Source organism: Perissodus microlepis, chromosome 12 (genome assembly GCF_051167445.1).
Source record: "Perissodus microlepis isolate ML-2025 ecotype Zambia chromosome 12, ASM5116744v1, whole genome shotgun sequence".
Lineage (NCBI taxonomy): Eukaryota > Metazoa > Chordata > Actinopteri > Cichliformes > Cichlidae > Perissodus > Perissodus microlepis.
Genome location: NC_140472.1, coordinates 1,868,104 through 1,892,374, shown reverse-complemented (window position 1 = coordinate 1,892,374; position 24,271 = coordinate 1,868,104). Strand labels below are relative to the sequence as shown.

Below are 24,271 nucleotides of genomic sequence, written 5' to 3'. Positions count from 1 at the left end.
GGGGGGCCGGTCTCTAGTCAAAATGACCGGGCCAATGTTTTGTCCCAGTGCAGCCCTGGACACGACACGCAGTGAATTAATCTGAGAAGGTGCTTTAAAAAATAAATGGCCGGGCCAGCGGTGCACATCGCAAATTAGCTCGCATAGACACATTAGTTGTGCCGCTTCTTAATGACGGTATCTTAGCTAACAACCCCAACTACCAGATTCAACTTCTAATTGGCTAAAAATAACTTCGCCTACCAGTGAGAGAGTCGTTGCTAGCTGGCAGTTTTTTCAAACGGTGTTGAAATTTCCACATTCCGACACTTCAAATGCTTCAGCAGCTGTCCGCTCAGCGCAGCATCAGCACCGCGGAAATACACGGATACGTCCGTAGACTCGAGACAGAATTCACTATGTGTTTTTGGGACTTTCAGGTGTTTGGACCAATGTTTTCTTTCTGATCAAACCAGAAAGCTTTAATGAGCAGCTGGATTTGTCTCGCATTAAGTGGTTGGACACAGAGGACATTGAAATGCAGCTGATTGAACTGAAAAGCTCGACTCTGTGGGGTCAAAGTTTGCAGAACTACGAAGCAGCTGGAATCCACAGCTGTGTGTGTTCATGGAGCTGCATGTTCACCTGCTGGACATCACTACCTGACAGGTTTAACTGTCTTCAGAACATTGCAGAGGCCTTATTGACAGTATTTGGCTCTACATGTCTGTGTGAGCAGATTTTCTCTCACATGAGTCCTCAGGCAGCCGTCTGAACGCTGGACACTCGGAGACCTGTGTCTCTGAGTGGGAGACCAGAGATCACATTAACATGTGTATCTCTGTATTAACAAACATGCCATATTGGCCCAGTTTATTTTTCTTATCACTGTTGTGAGGAGACCATAAATAGCATTTGCATTTTCTGTTGTACAGTTCATTTGCTGTTATGGATAAAAAGTCTTTTTTGTTTCCAAATAGCTGATAACTATTCGCTGATAGCTGCCAACATCTGCAAACAAATATAATCCTATAAAGTTGTTCTATATAGTGTGTAACTGTTAATATAGAGCGTTATTAAATTTATTGCTAATGCAATCATATGGCACACTGACCTCTGGGGGAATTTTAGATAATTATTATTATTATCTAAAATTCCCCCAGATTGCATTTATATAGCGCTTTTCGAGACCCTCAAAGCGCTTTACAATTCCACTATTCATTCACTCTCACATTCACACACTGGTGGAGGCAAGCTACAGTTGTAGCCACAGCTGCCCTGGGGCAGACTGACAGAAGCGAGGCTGCCATATCGCACCATCGGCCCCTCTGGCCATCACCAGCAGGTGGTAGGTGAAGTGTCTTGCCCAAGGACACAACACACGAATGCAGTTGTGTAAATCCACAAAAACTCAGTAAAAACTGAGACCAGTTAAAGTCAGAACAGCACCAGCACAGGTCAGCTGAGCAAAGTGAGTGACCACAGAAAATCTACAGAAGCTGACAATAGAAATTCTTGTGGTAATTTCCCACCCTGAGCCACTACAACCCCCAACTGTACTCACTGTTCTGTTTAGGTGAGGAGGAAACGACAAGAGGTTTGTAATCCCATGTATTACAATCATTATTACAAGGTTCAGTTTGCACAGAAATAGCTGGTAAACTGTCCTTTTTTTCTAACTTTAAGTACATTTAAAAGCACTTTTTTGCTTTTACTTGAGTAAAAAAGTTGAATCACTACTTCAGCATAAATAAAGAATGTCTGTACTTTTGCCACCTCTGGTTATATTTCACACAGAGCGGACACAAAGCACCGATGATAGTTTGAAACAACTTTCACTTGTTAAAAAAAAAAGCCTTTGTTAACATTTTGTCACACATGTTTTGATGTGTTCTTAAAAACATTTTGTGAAATGAAACGTGATGATTTTACAGCAGTTTCCCCGGTGACCTTTTTTTTTTACTTTAACAAATGTGGTATATTTTTTACTTTGAACTTTAACTGCACTAAAACAAATATTGTAAAAAATGTTGTAAAAACAAAGAAATTTGATTATCTGTTAATGTAACATTTGTGTTTGAGATGCATTGTGAAATGAAGGTATTGTTACCTTATCAATAAACATGTTGTGATGGGGTGTTGTCGTCACCCCACCAGATCAGCGGGAGGGCTTTGTCGACATTTACAATAAAGGCAATGAATCGAGAACGAGGCAGCGTAGCTTCAAATGGATACCACAGGTGCATCTACTCAAAATCTCAGACAGCTTGTAATTGCAGTGACCTCGACCCAAACGTCAGTGTTTTTTTGAAAATCGTGTGAATGCAATAATGGACCCTGTGCACAAGAAAATGCTAACTTCCTGTTTTAAGACCGGATGTAGGGTTGTATATTTCCGGTAGCTTTATTTTGCTGTCAATCGCTACTGCGAAGGTGGACTCAAAAATCATGTCCAAAACACGAAAACGGAAAGATCGTGTTAAGTTACAAAGAGCTGAAGCTGGGAACACTCACCATTACTGTTTCATAAACAAATCAAATGATCAATTTTGACGTTTGAAGAGTGTAGATCGATCAGTTGTTTACATCACTCAACACAAGCAGAACTGCATCACTGCAGCAGAAGACACATCGTCCACATTCAGAAGCACATGTCTGTATAGTGACAGTTCTTATGATTTAAACAGGCAAATGTCCAGCATTCAAACTACAGGTGAACAATAGTCATGGCCTGATGTTTCCCCTGTTATGTTGATATCGGCTAGTCAAGTACACACCTACACAGCATGTCAACAAGCCGTGAAAAAAAGCCACAGAAAAAAATTAATGAATGATTGCTGGTAAGAGTCTCTATATATTAGTATTTACAACTGATATGTTGTGACGTACCTTCAAAATTACAGCGGTCCTTTGCTATGACACGGTTCACTTTTCGCGGCCTCGCAGTTTTTCAGCGCATTGTGTTCTGCGTCCTGATCGGCTGTAGGTCATTGTCGATCTCCTCCGTGCCCTCTCTCCTGTACAGTACAGAATCGCTACATCGATCGCTAGCAGTGTGACTCTGAAGTGCTATACGCTGGTTATTTTTAGATCATAACACTGACAATAAACGAGGGACCACTGTATACAAATACTGAGAAATATAAAATTTGAATCCTTTCTCTCTTTTGCTCTGAGGCGGGGGAAAAATATCGACAAGACGATGAACATCATCTACAGATATATTCGGTAAATGCCCAGGACATCTTGAGAAATGTAAATCACCACTTGATTCATCCATTTGGTTGACTTGTTTTGGAAAACCCGACCGTAACCAAGGTACGAATATCACACCGGAAACAAAGCGATCTACAGGAGTTTCCCCACCGGAAGTAGCATATGCTAAGGTGCACATAGGGGGTGTCTAAATTCATGGGCTGCATCCTCCTGAGGCCGCATTTGTAGACCGATTACGTCACAGCGATGCCACGAAGGCTGTCCAAATTCGTAGACTTCTCCGAATGCAGCCGACAAATGCGTCCTCCTTTTCTCCGAATTTGAAGGATGGGTCGGGTGTGTCCTTCGTGGCCTACCATATCCCAGAATTCATAGCACGGGCCAGCCAATTCCAGTTTTCAACAATTGGGGCTGCTACTAAGATTTAATATTACTTTTATTACTCTTTGTGGGTCACATTTAAGATATTTTCAGGTGAGAATGTGTAAACCTCAAATATCTGCTCAGTCAATCAAGATATCGCATATTTGCAAAAGTGCTCCGACGTTTTCGGACACGTCTGTTACCCACCAGCTCGATAGCTAGCCGGGAGCTCAAGGGTCAGTAGAACTGGTGAGAACGGCAAACTCCTGGCACATCATTTTCAGATCACCGCGGACTTTCGCTACTCAGGTTAAACATAATATATGAGTCACTTAGATAACCTAAAATGTTATTGTTTGGCTTTTTCAGTGTTTTATTTGATCGTGAGTAAATCAGTTTGGCTGAGATTAAAATTATTAGATTAGATTAGATTAGATAAAATAAAACTAAACGTCAAACAGAAAACTGATTAAACAGAAGTGTGAGACGGTCGAGAATTTACTCCAGTGTCTTGTTATATTTTAGTTAGCAAGGAGCAGACGGCCAAGTTTATTAAACTCCACCGAGACAGCGGTGACGCAAATCGGAAGGCTAGACCGTCCAATTTCACAACCGTTTACTTCCGGCCTACCCGACCTTCTGAGGACCCGGCCCACGTAGACTGCGAAGGACGGGTCCTCAGCAGGATGCAGCCCATGAATTTGGACACCCCTATAGTCTATTTGAAAACAAGGTGACATAAGATTTTAAATTTTGTTACAGTTTTCCTGGAATTGTCTAACTTATTTACTTTTTAGGACTCAGTTACATCTCAAGTACCGTATTTTCCGCACTATAAGGCGCACTTAAAATCTTTTGATTTTCTCAAAAATCGACAGTGAACCTTATAATCCGGTGCACCTTATGTATGAATTCTGGTTGTGTTTACTGACCTCGAACCGATTTTATGTGGTACACGGCGCTCAAAAATCTCTCAAAAAATGTTTTAGTACGACTTTGGTAAACTACAAAGTTGCAACACTTGATGGATTGTCGTAGCGTTACGGCTGCCGTAGTCAGGAGCCTCGCAGAGTAATCTGGGTCCAAAACTCCGTCCGCTTCAGGTCCCAAAGTCACACAAACTCTGCAGCATCACTGAGAGTTAAAAACTGTCTAAATTCTTTCATCTTTAATAAAATGATCAGCGTTGCTGCTTTACCAGGTGTAACAATGAAGTTTAACATCCAGGCATCCATGAAAACAGAATTTATTAAATTTAACGGAGTTAGAAGTAAGCAGGAAGTTAGCTCGCTAGTTAGCTAAACATGATATAGCATGTTCTGACTGAGAGATTTCTGAACCAAATTCAAACGTACAGCTCAGCTATCACTTTCACCATAAATGAAGACAGAAAACTAAACAGCAGTGACGTTTGTTGGGTTACTGAAGATGGGCTAGCTGGTATATAATGATGTGCTACGTGATCGCTAGCAACAGAGCTGTGTTAGCATATGTTAGCATAACATAAATACAGTGAAGCTGAAGGATGAACGCTAACCTTTTTCCGCTCCATAAAAGTTAACGTAAGGGTTCCTGATGGTTAGGGACAAATGCAATCGCATGGCAGGATGCTGTAAACGGACCAAACTTCAGTCAGGAGAACAACTGAGATAATCCATCCACAATACTAACAATGTTCCCTCTAATTTTTCATGTGTCTGAGCGAACACACAAACTCCCTGAGCGGACACTTGGACCACTGTGAGCAACAGCAGACGTGTGCACTGTGGTCACGCCAGCATCGAATCCATCCAAGTTACATGGTTTATTAAAATAATCAAATTACAGCATTTACATTTATGTTAGACTACTTTTAATTAACTGCTTTAGCCCACTTACAATGAAAATTAAAAAAATCTTGTTCATGACCTGTGTAGTATGTTAACACTATTGGAAGTAAAAATAACTTGAACTCCAATTTTGAAAACACATCTCTTTTTTTTTTTTTAATAAAGCTCTGACTTGTATTATGAGTCTGTGGTCTGGGAGAGAGTCTCTAACTCTGTCTGCAAAATACAGGATATAATGACCAATGCTGGGCAATTAATTATATAGTTACTTCTTCAAAAAAGTTACTGAGTTTTGCAAACAACAAAGTTTTTTGCAGCTGTTTACCTAAAAATGCAGCCAAGGCGTTTTTTTAAATAAACATTTCAAACTATTTACAGAACAATCAGCTGTTCTGCATCAGATTTGATGCCATACAAATTATTTGTGCCGCTCCAAAAAATAATTTCTGTCCACTATGAGATAAAGGAGAACAACAGCCTGATACCTGCAGGCCTGACAACAGGAGATGTATCACTGCTGTAACACCTGTAACATTCAGCAGTCGCCTCATTGTTCTGACACACACAACAAAACTATTGACTACACTACACACTAACTACACAAGATTTGCGCTAAATGTCGCAAATCTCTCACATCTCAAAACACCGCCGTCACTCCTAAAACTTCCCCCTTCCTAAACAACTAAATGCCATGTTGCCATATCATTTTTTGATTGGTCGATGAACTGGACATGTGTGTGCTTAATAAACTGGCAAATTACAGCAGGATTTTCCTATCCTCGGTCAGAAGGCACAGGTGACTTATATGATGAAAGAGAGGGTCCACAGTAATGATAATTAGGGTTCCTTTAATCCAAAACATCTCCAGAAGTGAATTCGTGTGAGTATATGTATGTGTGTGTGGTTCTGTAAAATAACAGAAATTACAATTAGCAAACAATTAAAGTCAACCAAACTGGTCTAAATAATACAGAAAGGCTTGAACAGAAAGTCTAATTCGAAAATGACTAAACCCCACCCCCTGGTGGACACAAATGGGCTGCTGCACAGGGATAGACTCCATCTTTACTTTGGGCAGCTGAGTTCACAAGGGTAGCGCCATTTTGGTCAAATCAGCGTGAATATACATTGTCTCGTGGCTACACAAACCGCTGGAAAACTATAAAAGCATCACACAATGTACATAGGCAAGTATATGATAAGTTACAACCATAGAACAAACAAATACAAGGCACTTACTTATCATTCACGCACACGCACGACACATGTTCAGTACAACAGCCCAGCTCCACCAGCGCTATCACGGTGAACCAGCGCAAACACAAACAGAGGATGGGAGGAATGTACCATCTTAGCAGCGGTTAGAGGGGGTCCGTGGAACAGTCTATATACACAAATCACAGGGGTTTTATACAGTCGACATGGTACATTTTTCCACCAATAGGAAAGGCTGGGGGGGTTGGGAGGGGGGCTGTTTTTGCTCACAGGCGGAGAGCGCTTTCAAGCATTTTCCTTATAGAAAAACAGACTTACAGACTACATCAACTTCTGTGTGGACACTGTGGTTCCCAAAAGAAACATTCTTTGCTTCCCCAATAATAAACCATGGGTAACCAAGAACATCAAAGCGACTCTGAACAAGAAAAAAAGAGCTTTCAGGAACGGTGACAGAGATCAGTTGAAAACGGTGCAGAAGGAGCTGAAAGCCATGATTGCAGAGGGAAAAGAGTCCTACAGGAGGAGGCTGGAAAACAACACCAGGGAGGTGTGGAATGGAATGTGGGCCATTACTGGCCTGAAACAAAAGAGAGGTGTTGGGATGGATGGGGACATCGAAAGTGCAAACAACCTAAATCTACACTTCAGTAGGTTCGACTGCCCTGCGTCTCCTGTCTCCACACCCAGCTCTTCTTATCTTCTCCATCTACTCCATTCTCCTCCCCCCTCTCCTGCCCCCTCAGCCTGTCTCACCCTGCCCCTTTCAGAAGATGGTAAATGGTAAATGGCCTGTATTTATATAGCGCTTTACTAGTTCCTAAGGACCCCAAAGTGCTTTACATATCCAGTCATCCACCCATTCACACACTGGTGATGGCAAGCTACATTGTAGCCACAGCCACCCTGGGGCGCACTGACAGAGGCGAGGCTGCCGGACACTGGCGCCACCGGGCCCTCTGACCACCACCAGTAGGCAACGGGTGAAGTGTCTTGCCCAAGGACACAACGACCGAGACTGTCCAAGCCGGGGCTCGAACCGGCAACCTTCCAATTACAAGGTGAACTCCCAACTCTTGAGCCACGATCGCCCTGACATCAAAAATTGGGCAGACTCCACTCCAGTAAAGCTGCTGGCCCGGATGGTGTCAGTCCCAGGGCCCGCAGGTGCTGTGCTTCCCAGCTGTCTGGAGTTCTGCATCGGATCTTCAACATGAGTCTGAAACTGCAGAGGGTCCCATCACTCTGGAAGACATCCTGCCTGGTTCCTGTCCCTAAAAAGATTAACCCGTCGACCCCCAGTGACTGCAGGCCAGTGGCTCTGACTTCACATGTCATGAAGACGCTGGAGAGACTCATCCTGAGACATCTGCGTCTGCTGGTGGAGCCTTGGCTGGACCCCCTATAGTTTGCTTATCAACCCCGTATGGGTGTGGAGGATGCCATCATCTACCTGCTGGACCAGGCTTATTCTCACCTGGACATTGTTGGGAGCACTGTGAGGGTCATGTTCTTTGACTTCTCTAGTGCTTTTAACACGATCAGACCATCACTGCTGGGGAATAAGCTCATGGAACTGCAGGTGGACGCCCCACTGGTAGCTTGGATCACGGACTACTTAACAAATCGACCACAGTATGTTCGGCTGAAGGGCTGCCGCTCGGACAACATCCTGAGCAGCACGGGGGCGCCACAGGGGACGGTCCTATCAGCCTTCCTCTTCACCCTCTACACGTCTGACTTCAGGTCCAGGTTTCAGTCATGCCATCTGCAGAAACTCTCTGATGACTCTGCCATTGTGGGCTGTATCAGGGACGGGCAGGAGGAGGAGTACAGGAACATGGTGGACAGCTTTGTTGAGTGGTGTGAGCTAAACCATCTACAACTTAACATCACAAAGACATAGGAACTGATCATGGACTTTAGGAAGCAGGCTCCTCCTCCTACCCCTGTCACCATCAGAGGGGCTGATGTAGAGATCCTGGAGGACTACCGGTACCTGGGGGTACACTTGGACTGTAAACTGGACTGGACCAAGAACACCAATGCAGTCTTTAAAAAAGGGCAGAGTCAGCTTTTCCTACTGAGGCGGCTCAGGTCCTTTAATGTTTGTAGGAAAATGCTGACCATGTTTATCACTCTGTGGTAGAGAGTGTTGTGCTCTTTGCAGCTGTGTGCTGGGGCAGTGGGGTGAAGACAGCCGATGCCAACAGGCTGAACAAACTGATTAAAAAGGCTGGTTCTGTCCTGGGTGTCAGACTGGACTTAGAGGAGGTGTCTGAGAGGAGAATGCTAAAAAGGCTTCTTTGTATCATGGATAACCCCTCCCACCACATGCACGCCTCCATGATGGACCATCGGAGCACACGCAGCAAAAGACTCATTGCCCTGAAATGCAGAACTGACCGCCACAGGAAATCCTTTGTGCCGGTGGCAATAAAACTGTACAACTCCTCCTCACTCTGTAGGTGATTTTCCTGAGGATTAATAACAAAGCTATTCTGTTCCCATTCAGACCGTGCAATATCACCAACAGTTTTTCATTGAATGTTTGTTTCATCTCCCCATCATATGCTGCTACTCTTTTATCCATTTGCACAATACTATGTCACTTTTAGAATCACCTACACTGATAGCTAAGCTAAGCTATTTATTTTTCAGGATATAGTTATATTGTTACTTGTTACAGTTATTTGATCTTATATTTTGCACTATCCTACTGTATATTACTGTATACTTGTATTCTACTGTACATATTGTATATCTTATTACTCTGTTCCTCTGCCTCTCTTGCTGCATTGAGCATGTGTATTACAAAAGAATTTTTTTTGTGCACAACGCAGATTTTCTGTGCGCAGAGACCGTGCCAGCAGTGCGCAATTGCGCACGCACGCAGCTTAGAGGGAACATTGAATACGAGGTTAGTCATTAATATACTGCAACAACATGGGAATAGAGCAGCTGCCAGAGAATTCAACATTAATGAATCAATGGTAGAGGAGGAAGCAAGAAGAATGAGCTGAGTAAAGTTTGACTTATCTGACTGTTTTGTTTTGCTTAATGTGCCTTGTGGTCCGAAAAATATGGTATGTGGTTTAACATAATGAACATATAACTATAGAGGTTAGTAAAATAAACTGATGGCTGTCTTTGGCAACACAATAGCATATATTTATTTTTATTATTTTCATTTATTTGTTTTTGCAATGATTATGAGGTCATATCCTTGAAGAGTATACATGATTTCTCCAGTGTGTTAAAAATGTTCATAGTTGTTCCCTTCATCAGCTTCCTCAGCCTATTTCTTGTCCCTCTCAGCAAACTGTTGATTGTGAGTCTCACAAAAAGTTATGTGGTAAACAGCAACTTGTCAACAACTTCCATAATCTACAACTTGTGTAGCTGATGGAAATAGCTTCATAAGCCAGGGCAGTAATGGTTAGGTTATGTCCCCCAGAATGACCAGTGTCACATCTATTTCCCCAAAATCTAACGTCCAGGGTGGTAACAGTCTGTTCTCGTCTGAGTCAACAACATTTATATACGAAAGCTTCATGTTATTATCTGCTAGACTTTGTGAAATGACAGAAAATTGTGGTGGTGGTGCAATAATTAGCTCTGGTTCTTTCTGTGCGGACACTGCATGTTCTGCCCGTGTCTCTGTGGATTCTTTCTGGGTGATTCATCTCAGAGCCCAAAGATGTGGGGTTAGATTAACTGGTAATTGTTCATTCACTGCAACTTTATTGAGTAGGTTAAATGCAAAGTTTTGATTTGGAATGATTTTCAATTTATTTTTAGGTTTATGTTAGTGTGTATTTGGTTCCTACTTTTGGAAGTTGGCCTACAAAGCCAACTTCCAAACAGTTGTAATTCTGAGCAATCACAACTTAGAACAGTTGTGATTGCTCAGAACAGTCATGTTCTAACACTATTTCTCAGATGCAAGATGAAAGTAAATACTAATGTTTCATTTTGGCAAACTGATGTTACCAGTGTGCAGCTCACTTTCTTGTTCTGGGTGGATAGAGGTTGGTACAGCTCAGCATTGTCCCCTGTGAGCTGAAGTCCATTTCAGTCCAAAGACAACACAACTAACTCCAGAGTCGCTCATTCCTCTCTGCCTCTGTCATTCTTTTTGTATCTTGCCAACACCCTCTATCATTTATATGGCTGCTTTTAAAGACAGTCTCCGTGGCGACGGCGTGACCCCTGCTGCTGCTCATCAGTAGTGTGTCTGATTGATAGCCAGTAGGTGGCCATAAAGGCTATCTGCCGTTGCCAGATTAGCCCAGACAAACATGGCTACTAACCAGCCAGAAGTGTTCACTATGGAAAATTCCGCCATCTTCAGTCTGCAGATTTACGAATATGTGTCGCCTGAGCCTTACATGTGGGCTTGTGCTGTTTCACACTACGTTTCTGCTGTTTCATTTGAATAGAAGCACCATAAAGTACAAACACAGCTCTCTTTTGTTTATTCGTAAAAGGGTCTTCCCTTCACAGCCTGCTCTATTTTCACTAATTTCTCTTACGAGGTGCAGGTTTACAGTCTGGAGTCATCTTCATCCCAGAGCAGGTGGATGAGATTAAAACAGAAGGAGCTTGAGGGGGTTGTCACAGCATTTCTGTCCTTCCTCTGCTGGGCCTGTTCTTCTGGGAACAGCCTTCATCTTCGCTCCATATGTAGGTCGTTGGCCTTTTGTGCGTGACGTTGTGCACCCACCAAGTGTTTGGCGTTTCCATACCTCTCTTACATTCTGTGGGTTGTCATGGAAATGCACTGGGGGCAGCAGAGCAAAGTTACAGTGGAGGAAAGAGTGAGCAGTGGGAGGAGGTCAATTAGTCCGGGCCTCTTTTGTGAGCCTCTGCTGGCCTGTTGATGAAGAGCACTCTGACTAGAGATGTTGTTGGCTTCAGGAAAAAAGTAACTTGGAAAAACCCAAAAACTGGGGTTCAACTCTTAGAGACAGTCACGAGGTATGACGTTAGATTTATGTGGCTTTACTAAAGCAGAACCCAAATAGCCCTTTCCTGAATGCTTCTCTATTGAAGTGCAATTTCTTGCACTATTGTGTTGATTTGGCTCTGGTAAAAATAGCTCTGAACAACTATTTACACACTGAGCTCATAGTGTAAAGAAAACACTCTGTATGCACAAACACACTAAGTGCTCTCACTCCAGCCTCCAGATAGGTTGCAATTATGTCTGCACATATGGTAGGAGAATATATATTTGAAAGGTTAAGTGTGATTTTGTCTTTTTGTTAAAAATAATCTTTTATTGTTGTAAAGTAGGTCAGGGTTGCTTTTATCATGTGGTATTGCTCTGGGATGCACAAAGTTATGCCTTAGTATCTCTTGCTCTGCATTTCTGTAGACTGCCACTGGTTTTATGACCCAGTTTGCTGGGTTGCAGCTGACCCACTCTCTGTTTTCGCCAGCTGCCAGTTTACTAGGAATTTTCTACACTATAACTAGAGGAATATAAGTTTGCTTCTTTCCTGCCTTTTTCTAAAGCTTTGGTATTCTACTGTCTTAGACTTTCAGTGGTCAAATAATGTATTTTGTTCTTTTCTAACATTCAGACTCTAGTAGTTTTTTCTGTGAGCTATAGCAAACCAAAATCATACAACCTAAAAAGAACTGTGACAGTGAATGAAAACAATAAAGTTGTGGTCTTGGCAGCTAAACATAGAGCTAAATCTTAGTTTAAAGGCCTACTGGAAGTGGGAGGTTGTGTAATGAGTTTTATTTTTTACTTTTTTAACCTTGTGAAATTGCACTATAAGATGTGGTCTGAAAGAGACATTCAGCAGGAAAATATATGCAAATAAACATGTCAAACTCTACTTAGATTTCAAAAATAAGCTTCAGAACTTGACTCAGAGGCACCACTCTAAGTTTTTTAATATCATTAATAAATGTTCAGTTAAATTACATCACGAAGCAATTAGTAGCTACACATGAACCAGTGCAATATTTGACCCCTACATTGAGGGGATCAGGTGGCTCTATTGTTTTATGGTCAGTGTTTTCCTATCATGGTTTAAATCTGGGGAATAGTCACTGAAAATTAGTACAAAGTCCTTCTGAGAGAGTGCCTTTACAGACTAATTCTTTCTTGATTTCTACCAGGGTCTATCCTGGGCCTTGATCTGCTCTGGAGCCTCCTCCCAGTAGGACATGCCCAAACCACCTCAACTGGGTCCCTTCAATGAGGACGACCAGGAGCTCCTTCTCGAATGACTGAATTCCTCCTCCTATCTCTAACCAACCTTTGGAGAAAGCATGTATCTGTGATCTAATTACCACAGGTAAAGGTAGGAACCAGTGAATCATCAGCTTTGCTTATCTCTCTTTACCACAACAAACTCTGAGATACTTAAAGATATCTACTCGTCTTTGACCTGAAGTGGGAATTCCACCCTTTCCTCCTGAAAATCATGGCCTCAGACTTGGAGGTGCCAATTCTTATTCCCACAGTTTTACACATGCCTGTGAATATGGGCTCAAATTGTGGTCATAAATATTTTGTTCTTGTAAATCAGGATTTGTGTGTGTAAAAAGAATTTGTGTGTGTGTAAAACAGATTTGTGTGTGGACTTAGCCAAAAAATACGTGTGAAACTCTGCACTCAAGTTTCAAGTTACAAGTACGAATTTTGACCCTGTTTTTCTTCCTTTCATCTGATTGGCCAATGTCATGTCAAATCACAAATTTAACTATCCAATCAGATAACAGATGGGTTTGGCTGTCGGAGGGGCGCTTTTTTGAACTGCAGGTCCTTGAAGGGTAATACAGTTTGAAGCTGGAGGATCTCTATATAAATATCCGATAGCAGCTAGGTCCCCTAAATTTCAGTAGCTGTTGAAAGGATAAAGTTGTGCTATATCAGTGGTTAGAAATACCATTATTACTTTAGGATTATTTTAACACAAAGTCAGGGCTGACCCGGGACTATGGCTGTGAGTCACAGTGCGCAGCATAAAGGTTCTTTCGCATCGGACGCAGCATGTGCTGCTAATGCTAACTGCTAACTAAAAGCAAAGGATCCAGAATTTGTTGCGCTGGCTGCTGAGCTCTGTGGGTTTTTGCAGCAGCTCTACCTGTACTAGATGCACCTGCTCCTTGTCGTTTCTATCTCTGACTTTATGTCCTCTACAAGAGTTTCTGGGGTTTTTTGCTGGTTCATCAAATATTCAATAAAAACATGTTAACGGAGAAAGCTTTGTAACTATCCCCACTAGTGAAGACTGTCATTTCCACAACACTGCCCCCCCCCCAGGTCCGCAGCGCTGTTGAAAAGGCTCTGGAGGTCCCTGTATTAAGCACATAAACCTGTGACACTCAGACACAAAATCACAAAACTCAGACCACCACAGACTGTTCTCCTTCATGGTGATGAAGGAAAACGCTGGGCTGGCATCTAAAAGGGCATTTATTCCCTTCAAGGACCTGAAGCGCCATAAAGCACCCCTCCAATAGCCAAACCCACCTGTTCTCTGATTGGATAGTTAAATTTGTGATTGGCATGACATTGGCCAATCAGATGAAAGGAATAAAAACAGGGTCCACACACAAATCTGTTTTACCAACACACACATTCTTTTTACACATACAAATCCTGATTTACAAGTACAAAATATTTATGACCACAATTTGAGCCCATATGTGAACTGCTCCAGTAAGAACTTGAGACCACCAACTGATGAAGCTAAAAGAACCAAGTCATCGACAAAAATCCGAGATGAGATTCTGAGGTTTTTACCCGCTGTTTCCCCTTTATACAGTTGTCCTTAAAAATTATACATATGTATTATTGTAGGGTCTATCTTACAATATAAAACCTGACTGTTGTTGTAATTTGGCTCTGTATATATAAAACTGAATTGAGTTGACTGAAACTGAGACAAATTATCAACATAATCTGTGACACGGGGGAGCCCTGTCAAAGTCCAACATCAACTGATAGTGATTCTGATTTATTGCCAGCCATCCGAACCAAGCTGTTGCCGGGTCGTTGCAACAAGTCAGACACGCCATAGTCCCACAGCACCTCCCACAGAGTCCCCTGAGGGACATGAATGCTTTTTCAAGTCCACAAAGCACATGTAGACTGGCTATGCAAACTTCCATGCACACTCAATTATGCTTGAGAAGATAAAGAGCTGATCCAGTGTTTCACAACCAGGACCCCTTTTTTCCTCTTTAATCAAAGGTAAACTAGTGGACATCCTCTCCAGCACCCTGGCATAGATCATCCCACAGAAGCTGATAAGTGTGATCCCCTTGTAGTTGGAGCACACTTTCGAGTCCCCCTTCTTAAAGACAAGAACTACCATCCCAGTCTGCTGATCCAGAGGCACTGCCACAGATTTTCAGTTATTCTGTAATTATTTAAGGCCATGCAGTACATCAGTAAACTTTTTTTTAGCTTTCTTGGCCGCTCTGTAATTCCAGTACATTAAAGTAAAGTGTGTAATCTGACAGAGTGATGCTCATATTTAAGGGAGAAAAAGAAAAAAAAAAGATGTAAAACTTTTTTAAGTTAATTTGGTCAGTTTCCAACATGATTGGGTACAAAAGGAGCATCTCATAGAGAGGAAGTTCCTCAGAAGTAAGGTTAGACAGAGGTTCACCAATGTGCAATGCATAAATAAAATAAACATCTACAAACTTATTATGAATATCTCATTATGTACAGTACATAACACCATCAAATGATTGTGAGAATCTGGAGAAATCTCTCTGCATAAGGGACAGGGCTTAAAATCAATATTAGATGCGTGTGATCTTCAGGCCCTCGGGCAGTACTGCATTAACACAGTCACGGAAATCAGTACATGGGCTCAGGAGCACTGCCAGAAAACACTGTCTGTGACCACAATTGGCCGTGCAATCCACAAAAGCAGTTTAAAGATGTATCACACAAAGATGTGTGAACATGACACAGAAATGCCTCCGTCTTCTCTGAGCCAAAGCTCACTTGAAATGAATTGAGGGAAATCAAACAAACTGAAATTGGAAACTCATTTTGGGGCCACAGTTGGCACAGCTGACTGTTTCACCTCATGCAGTAAATCAGTCAGCTTCAGACGTGGTTTTAACATTTAACATTCTTAACATTCATGTTTTAACGTTCTCGTTTGGCACTGCATTCCTGCACAATCCTAACAAAGGTAAAGACCATTTACAAGCCCAGAACGCTTAGATGCTGTGTAGAACTTATTAAAAAAAGATGCAATGATTTGCAAATTTCATAAACCCAACATATCACATTTTTAAACTGAGACATTTTATTATTTCATGAAAAATATTGATCATTTTGAATTTATGGAGGAAAATGTAAATGCAGTAGCAACTATTTACCAAAATAAATGGCACAATTACTTTGTACCATTTACAAAGCAAATGGCACTAAAAACAAACAGCTTTTTGGTTATATTGCAACATAACTGGGTATAAAAAAGAGCAACAGTGACACTTACTCAGAATATAGGCTGAGATTCACCAATTAGGAAAAAATAGATACATAACATAAACATCACATTGGGCAGATTAACTGTAATTTTAAACATTTGATGTTTTCCAAATTCTGTTATAAAAAAAATATGTATTTATGATATTAGCAAATCTTTTTTTCCTCATTTTTCATGTATATTTTACACAACCTTGGGTTTTTAGGTCTAACAATAATTATAAAGCTGAGGGATGACAGAGAACCTGTAGTGTGGGGCTGAAGTTTAGTTCAAAGGTAAAATGACTCACTGAATATTTGTGACTTAAAATGAACTCGCTGTCACTACTGTCACAGTCAAAGAGACATTTTATTTAGTCCGATGTTTGTCTTGAGGTTCCTTTTATGGTAACAAAGTTATTAAGTATTTTCCCATCACGTCACTGGATTGGTTGGTTGGATTATCCATGGAGACATATTATGTTTATTAAAATACAGGTTTCAAATTTGCAAGAACAAACAGCAAACATGGTTTTAGTGTGTGTTGGTTTGTACAGTGATAGGCTGATGTTGTTGTTTGTTTGAACTACGCCAAATAAACACAAATATTCCTGGATTTGAGGTGTCCCAGCTGTTGTCTAAGTATTTGAGTTACACCAGTGTCAGAAACGTTGATATGATTGGAAAAATAAGTTCGATAAACAGGTGGCAGGCAGAGTGATGTACAGGAGGAGACTTTGTTCCTGTGGACTTTTGTCCAGTTTTTCACACTGTGAGTTTGTACCTATGTGGAATACTAATGGCTAGCCTTACTGTGGAAACTGCATACAGGGCATCAGGAATGTTCTGTCTTACATTTGAGCACATCAGTGTCTCTGTGAGTTTGTCTAGATAGGTGCATGTAAAGGCAAATTAGGCAAGATGATTGGGCAGGTGGTCTGGTTGTATCCACTATCTGTCATGTTATTGGTGACTGCAGTTCTGAATGACACAATGGCTACAAAGAAACCAGAATAGCTGAGGATCAAAGCAGCTAGGTCGTAAACAAAAATCGGTCATGTTTAAATTAGAAGTAAGTTCATGAGCCAGAGTATCCATTGCAAAAAGATCAAGCACTATTACAGTGGGGGAAATAATTATTTGATCCTCTGCTGAATCTGTATGTTTTTCACTTACAAAGAAATGAGACGTCTCTTTTATGGTAGTTTCATTTTCACTGAGAGAGAGAATATCAGCCAAAACCAAAAACACATGACATAAAAGTTATGCACTGATTTGCATGTCAGTAAGTGAAATGAGTATTTGATCCCCAAGAAAATTATATGAGTTAGTACTTGGTGGAGAAACACTTCTTAGCAAATATAGCAGTAAGGCACTTGTGGTTGGTCACCAGATTTAGACACGTCTCAGGAGGTATTCCAGCCGATTCCTCTTTACAAACACCGTCTACATCATTTCGGTTTCTTGGCTGCCACTTGGCATCTCAAAACTTCAGCTCCCTCCACAAATTTTTGACCGGACTTTAGCTGCTCCTTTGTTGTCGGTATGTTTTGGATTATTGTCATCCTGGAATCAGAATCAGAGAAACTTTATTAATACCAGATGCAAATTGTGTCGTCATAGCAGCAAATATACAACAAACATCAAACGCTCATATAAAATGAGTGTAGAAACAGAGATATTGATAGATAAATATTAAGATAAATATAGAGATATAAATATATATATAACATATATGTCCAAATAAATATAAAAGGACAAGTATGTGTGCAAATATGTTGTGGTGTACAAAGTGACAGGGTGCACTGAGGTGTGATTAGTTCTGTTCCACATGTGTGGATCTGACCCCAGTGGATGAATTAAAGAGTCTGATAGCAGCGGGAAGGAACGAGCTCCTGTAACGTTCCCTCAGACAGCGAGGTTGAAGGAACCTGTTGCTGAAACTGCTCTTCAGATTGTCCAGTGTGTTATGGAGGGTGGGAGTCATTGTCCACGATTCACAGCAGTCTGTCACTGATCACCTCCTCCAGGGTGGAGAGCTTCATGCCAACAACAGACTCGGCCTTCCTGATGACTTTGTTCAGTCTGTTTGCGTCCTTTGCTTTGCTGCCTGCACCCCAGCACGCCACAGCAAAGAAGATGGTGCTGTTAACAACAGGCTGATAAAGCATATGGAGCAGCTGCTGCAGACACTGAAGGATCTGAGTCTTCGTAGGAAGTAAAGCCGGCTCAGACCGTCTTTGTAGGCAGCGTCCGTGTTTGCAGACCACTCCAGCTTGTGATCCAGTTGAACTCCCAGATACTTGTAGGATATGAATATTTCGACATCAGTCCCACCAATGCAGCCAGGGGAGGGTCGGGATCTGTTTCTGCCAAAGTCCACCACCAGCTCCTTTGTTTTGGTCACATTCAGCTGCAGGTGGTTCACCTCACACCAGCTCACAAAGCTATCAATCAGTCCTCTGTACTCCTCATTCCTTCCTCTGTGTCATCAGAGAATTTCTGGGGGAAACAAGTTTCTGTGCTGTACTTGAAGTCGGCCGTATCGATGGCTGAAGAGGAGAGGGGACAGCACAGTTCCCTGGGGTACTCCTATGTTGCTGTTCAGACTCTCTGACACACACCTCTGCAATCTCACAAACTGTGGTCTGCCCACCAGGTAGTCACTGATCCACTGGACCATTGGAGCCTCCATCTGCATGTCCTCCAACTTCTGCCTCAGCAGCCCGGGCTGGATCGTGTTAAGGCAGATAGAACTCATCCGAACTGTGGTGTTGGGTCTATCGAGTGAGGAATATGCTCTCTGCAGCACATGTATCACTGCACCGTCCACCCCCCAAGTCGGCTGGTATGCAAACAGGGTCTTGTGACTTTCTCACCAGGAGTCTGAGGTGTTCCAGGATAAGTCTCTCCATAACCTTCATAATATTAGAGGTCAGTGCTACAGGCCTGTATTCATTTAGTGCCACTGGATGATTCTTCTTAGTCACTGGAACCAGGCACGATGTTTTCCATAGCACTGGGACTCTCTGGAGGTGCAGGCTCAGGACCTATCCACAACCAATCTTTGTTGTTCTGGCCTAGGGAAGAAGGTTCTCGTTTAACATGCTACCTGGGACTTCTACTGACCCCATCGTTCCATACGCTTAGCGGAAAAGCAGCCCAAAACTTAATGTTTCCACTGTGGGCATGGATGGACTGGTAATCTTGCACTACCAGGTGCACTATTGACGATATGTCCCAAATCTTAATATGACAATCTAGATCAGATCTCTAATCCCCAAAAAGCTTAGCTTGGGTAAAAGACCGAAAGATGAGGCACACAACGATGTGCGCTGCTGGTAAAGTTTCTGGGCTGCCTAAAAAAAGTCTCTCCATTTAAAGCAATGCATCATCAGGGACTATAACAGCTAGTCCTTTTACTGAATCATACTGGGCTTTAGCCTGGTGAGCTGACAGAATTTTGGGTTAATAAGTCAGTTGAAGGGCCATTGTGCATCAGCCCTGTAAGCATTGACAGCAGTCCAGTCATTTATTTTCATTACTGACATTGTATTGCCCAGTCAAGTCTCTTAATGCAACTGGCCCCTTGCCTAATTTCACTGTACACTCACACACCTTGTAGAAAAGAGTTTAGTGTAGAAGAAAAGGTAGAGCTGACAAGCTAAGAGAGAAAAACAAAGTAGTAATAGATGCAGTAAATCACAGTTGGCCACCTGGAACAAAAAATTCCAGGTGCGATTTTTTATCCTAGTCCAGCCCTGACTGTGGGGGCGGTGTTCTTCTTCTTCTTCTTCTTGACACAAATAGCTCAATTTTGGTTTCATCTGACCACAGAACATCCTTTACAAGCCGTCTCTGGATCATTAAGATATCCATTGGCCAACTTAAAACAAGCTTGTACATGTGTCATCCTGACCTGGGGGACCTTGAGAGTGGTGAGAGATTTCCATCAATGACAACATAGTGTGTTACCAATGGTGTCCTAGGTGACTGTGGTCACAACTGCCTTTACCTGCCCAGACAATAACCAGCTTCTCCTTTTGGGCTGATCCATCATCTTTCTCATGGTCATCCTCACCCCATGAGGTAAGATCTTGTATGGTGCTCCATACCAATGGCAAATTATGGTCATTTTATGTTTGTATATTTTATATATATATATTTTTTCCATTTCCAAATAATTGTACCAAGAGTTGTCACTTTCTCACCAAGCTTCTCAAAGTCGGATCATTCCAGCCTTGTGCAGATCTACAGTCTTGCCTAGAATAGTAAAATTCTTTGACACCTTTTTCATTTCTCTATGTGCTTTCTGCATTTAATCATTAGCTGTTATTAATCTCTGGCTGTCTTCCACAGCCTGTCTTTTTGTCTGTCTTCCTCGCCTCAGCCCAACCAGTTGCTGTAGACGACTGCCTCTACCTGACAGTTCTGGCTCAGGGATAAAATATTTATTTCACTCAGTGCCATGTAAATCAGTTAAAAATATTATGAAGTGTGTTCTGACTGAACTTGTAGTTGCTGTTGACTCTATTAGATGAAATGATATTTTGGCATTAGCAAACTGAATTACAGGTTCTTGTGAGGGGAAGGCACATGAACACAGGAGTAACCAGACTTTCTGCATCTTTGAGAACTTCACCTCAACTGTGCATCTGACTGGAGGAAATAGCTTTAGCACAGTACTACTGCAGTATAAGACAATAATCGCAGTTTTTGGAAAATACTTTTACTACGCCATGTACTTAAAACTGTCAGACATAAAGTCGTTGTAATGTACGACTGCTGGCTGGATTTCTTGTTGTTGGTTAGTGATTTTAGCAGCATTTGTTACACAAGCGCCACCTTGCAGGATGACACAATAGAAATAACTCATTTGGTTTTCTTCTGGCTGCCTCCAACAGTCCATGTGTGTCAGAGTAATTGTACAGGTACAGTAAATGTAGTGTTTGAAGAGTACACAATGTGAATGGGTGAATGTGACTTGTAGTTTAATATGCTTTGAGCAGCCAGCAAGACTAGAAAAGTGCTATATAAGTTCCAGTTTAACCAGCGGTTTGCTTACAACCTGTAAAATGCAGTGTACGTTTCTTGCCCTTCCTTTTTGCTGTTGTCACATAGTCAGTGCAATGCCACTGGATAAACCTCAGAGCAGAAGATGCCTGTTTGATGCAGGAAGTGTACTGTGAAGGTGAGGAGATGCTTGATGCTTGTAAAAGCTCGCTTACATGATGCACGAAGCCACCTGATAGAATCTGTCAAAGACAAACTTTGTGGGTGGATTACATGAGTAGCACTAATGTTTTACTAACTTTGAAGTACAATAATGAAACAGATGTCCCACTTAACACAAAGTGTTCTGTAGTAAACATAAATAAGGCCCATACAGTAAAAATGTCTGCCACCCTGCTGCTGCTGATGAACTCTCTCTGGCAAATGCTTGACACTGCTTACGTAAATAGGCTTCTTTTAAAAAATGTCTCTATTTGCATGACAAAGCCTGATGGTTTCAGGGTGGAGGGCAGAAAGGAGAGGGAGGAGTTTGAGTCTGTCGCAAAGAGGAGGCAGGACAGACTGGGATTGTTGGACAGATGCACTGGGATCGCCAGCTCTCTCCCAGTCAGGAGATCAGACTGCACTGCAGGGTATATTGAACGCTGTTGTTGAGGTATTAGCAGTACTAGTCTGGATTTGGGTTCCATTATCCGGTGTAGCTGGATCTTGTTCCCATATTACCTCACACTACTTTTTGTACTGGTTGGAGGAAAGAAGGGATTTAACATCTCCCATAAACTGGGAAAAAAATTGAATATTTGCGAACCAGCTGTTGAAGAGTGACACATGCTTGCCACCGGCATTGTCATGCACTGCTCACAGCAGCATCTGAAATGTTTATGGCTTAAATGCTCATAATCAGTGGCGTTTATCTAGATTTAGCAGAAATATAATTCATAATTGCACTGGTGACCTGAATGGTTTATTACAGCAGAACGCTACACTGGCTTAGAGATGATGGGAACCCTGCTTACTGGACTCATACTCTTCCTGTTTGAGGTAATAACCTTCTCATTTTTCCATAATGATTTAAATGGATACAAATTATTTGATGTGTGCTTTTTTCATTGTTGTTACCTTTTTTATGTAAAAACAAAAACCCCAAACAAACATTTAAAACATGGAAATTCAAATTACTGAGTATAGGTCATTTTTTTTAATTTGGTATTTTGGTAAACTGGTTTTCTTTGTCCTGTAGGTGGGATGTGAAAGTGAGCCGACACATGCCGTGCCAGAAAGAGTAGAGGGCTCAAATGGTGAGAATTCTGGCCACTAAAGGCTAAATAAAACCTCTATATTATCCATGTTTAATGAAACTTCATGTATATGTCTGACTTTCTAGGAGAAACACTGGTGTATCTGACACCACACTGGGCTTTCCAGCTGGTCAATGACTCGCTGTCCTTCTCTAGAGCCGACAGCTTCTGCAGAGGGCGGTTTAGCTCTCTCATCACCTCAGACCAGAAGGAAGTTCTGGAGCTGCTTCGGCAGGCTGGACTTCATTCATCCGTCTGGGTCAGGGATTCCAGCAGAGTAGCCTCCAAGCCTGTGGCGCTCTCCCAGCAGTGTGAGTGAAAACGCAGTTTTAAGCTGCAGATTTCTGTTTTGTTTTGTTTTACGTGAAACACCTTTTTGTTCTCATCTTTCAGATTTGCAGTTCTCAGCTCTAAAGTTTCCAAAGGAGTCGCGTGAGGGCTTTGCACACGTCAACAAGTCCTTCCCAGCCCTCTCATCTGTCAGTGTTTGTGTTCGAGTTCAGTGGGACCCATGGTGGAGTGAGGTGTCGACCATATTTTCCTACGCTGCACCTGTCTTTACCAATGAGTTCCAGCTGCGAGGCCAAGCAGACATGCAGGGTCGCATTTTGCTGGCGCTCATCATCCATGGGAAGCACCTACCATACAAGGCATCCTTCCCAAATGATGGTGCGTGGCATCAAATCTGTGTCACATGGCAGCAGAGTGGTGGCCACTGGGCTACCTATGTGGACGGAGACAGGAAAGACGCAGGCTCAGACACAGACACTTCCAGGGATATCTACGGTGATGGGATTCTGATCCTGGGGCAGGACCAAGACTCTTTTGGCGGGAATTTTACAGAGCCTTTCTTTGGAAATATAACTGACCTAAATGTCTGGAACATGTCTTTGGAATCACACCATGTCCGTCTGCTAAATGAATGTTCACCAGTCACCCAGGACCTACTTTTCAGTTGGAACCTTGAGCTCCTTAGTAGCCACCCTGTGGTCAAAGAGGTGCAGGCCTGTTTGTTTTGCCCGGGTAAGATGACTCCTTTTAAAATCTATAACTTAAATTTATTCTCTGCTAATAAGAGCTGTTGTATGTTGGTATACTTTGTTGGCCTTGTCAACCTTGCTTTGATGCTTTTTGCTCTACTTTATGAAGGAGAAATACAAAGTAAAGTAGCTTTTTTAAAAATATGCACAATGTCAGAGGGTTAAAGTCAAACTGCCTTGAAAGTGTAATAATTAGACAGTGTTCAAATTTAAAAATGAATGACAACTAAAAAAATAAAAAATGAAATATAAAATAGTCCCAGGTAGCGCAAACTATCCAGTAAACTATAAAGATTTGATCTAAAACTGGTAAATATTTTAAATTATTGTAGGTTAGTTAGAAGTAACAGATAAACAAAATGTCACAGCTAAAACAGAATAACATACAAGCAACTGAAAGACAAATAAATAATGAATAAATAGTTAAAAATGTTAAATAATTGTAACAGCTAAACAGCTGTGATGAGTAAGAAAATCTAAGGTTAACAGGACAGCTAAACGTAATCTATGCATTTTATTAAAGAACTGCAAAAGCTAAAATAAATGACTAAAAAGTAATTATGTAAAGGTTAAGCTGGCCACGTGTAACACAGAAATAAATCCACTTCATTCAGTTTGATCTACTTAGTGGCAATTCACAACAAAGGTCAACCTGGTTTGGCCACCAGGCTGATAGCCTAGCTTACAAGAACAAATAAACAGTTGAATGAGCTGACAGTAACCCATGTAAAAGGTAGTCATTGGATAAAACAGTCAAGGGGCTGAAATAGTTACTTTTTTAAGAATGCGACAAAAAAATACTGTAAAATAACAGTAAACAGTTAAAATTTTACTGATGTATAGTCATCAGTAAAATTA

General features: G+C 41.8%; 1 protein-coding gene across 3 annotated transcripts in view; it reads left to right on the top strand.

Annotated features, from left to right (window-relative positions):
- The first annotated feature begins 21,654 nt into the window (after nt 1-21,654).
- Nucleotides 21,655-24,271, top strand: part of adgrd2 (adhesion G protein-coupled receptor D2) — a 54,843-nt gene continuing 52,226 nt past the window's right edge. Inside the window, exons 1-5 of one of the 3 annotated variants that reach the window (XM_084945425.1) lie at nt 21,655-21,730; nt 22,049-22,116; nt 22,316-22,373; nt 22,460-22,684; nt 22,767-23,396. In XM_084945425.1, coding sequence (XP_084801551.1) covers nt 22,072-22,116; nt 22,316-22,373; nt 22,460-22,684; nt 22,767-23,396 — 958 coding nt within the window. In that variant the 5' untranslated portion in view covers nt 21,655-21,730; nt 22,049-22,071. Of the gene's footprint in view, nt 22,117-22,315; nt 22,374-22,459; nt 22,685-22,766; nt 23,397-24,271 lie in introns of all 3 variants that reach the window. The other 2 variants (XM_084945426.1, XM_084945424.1) reach the window with 2 other exon arrangements.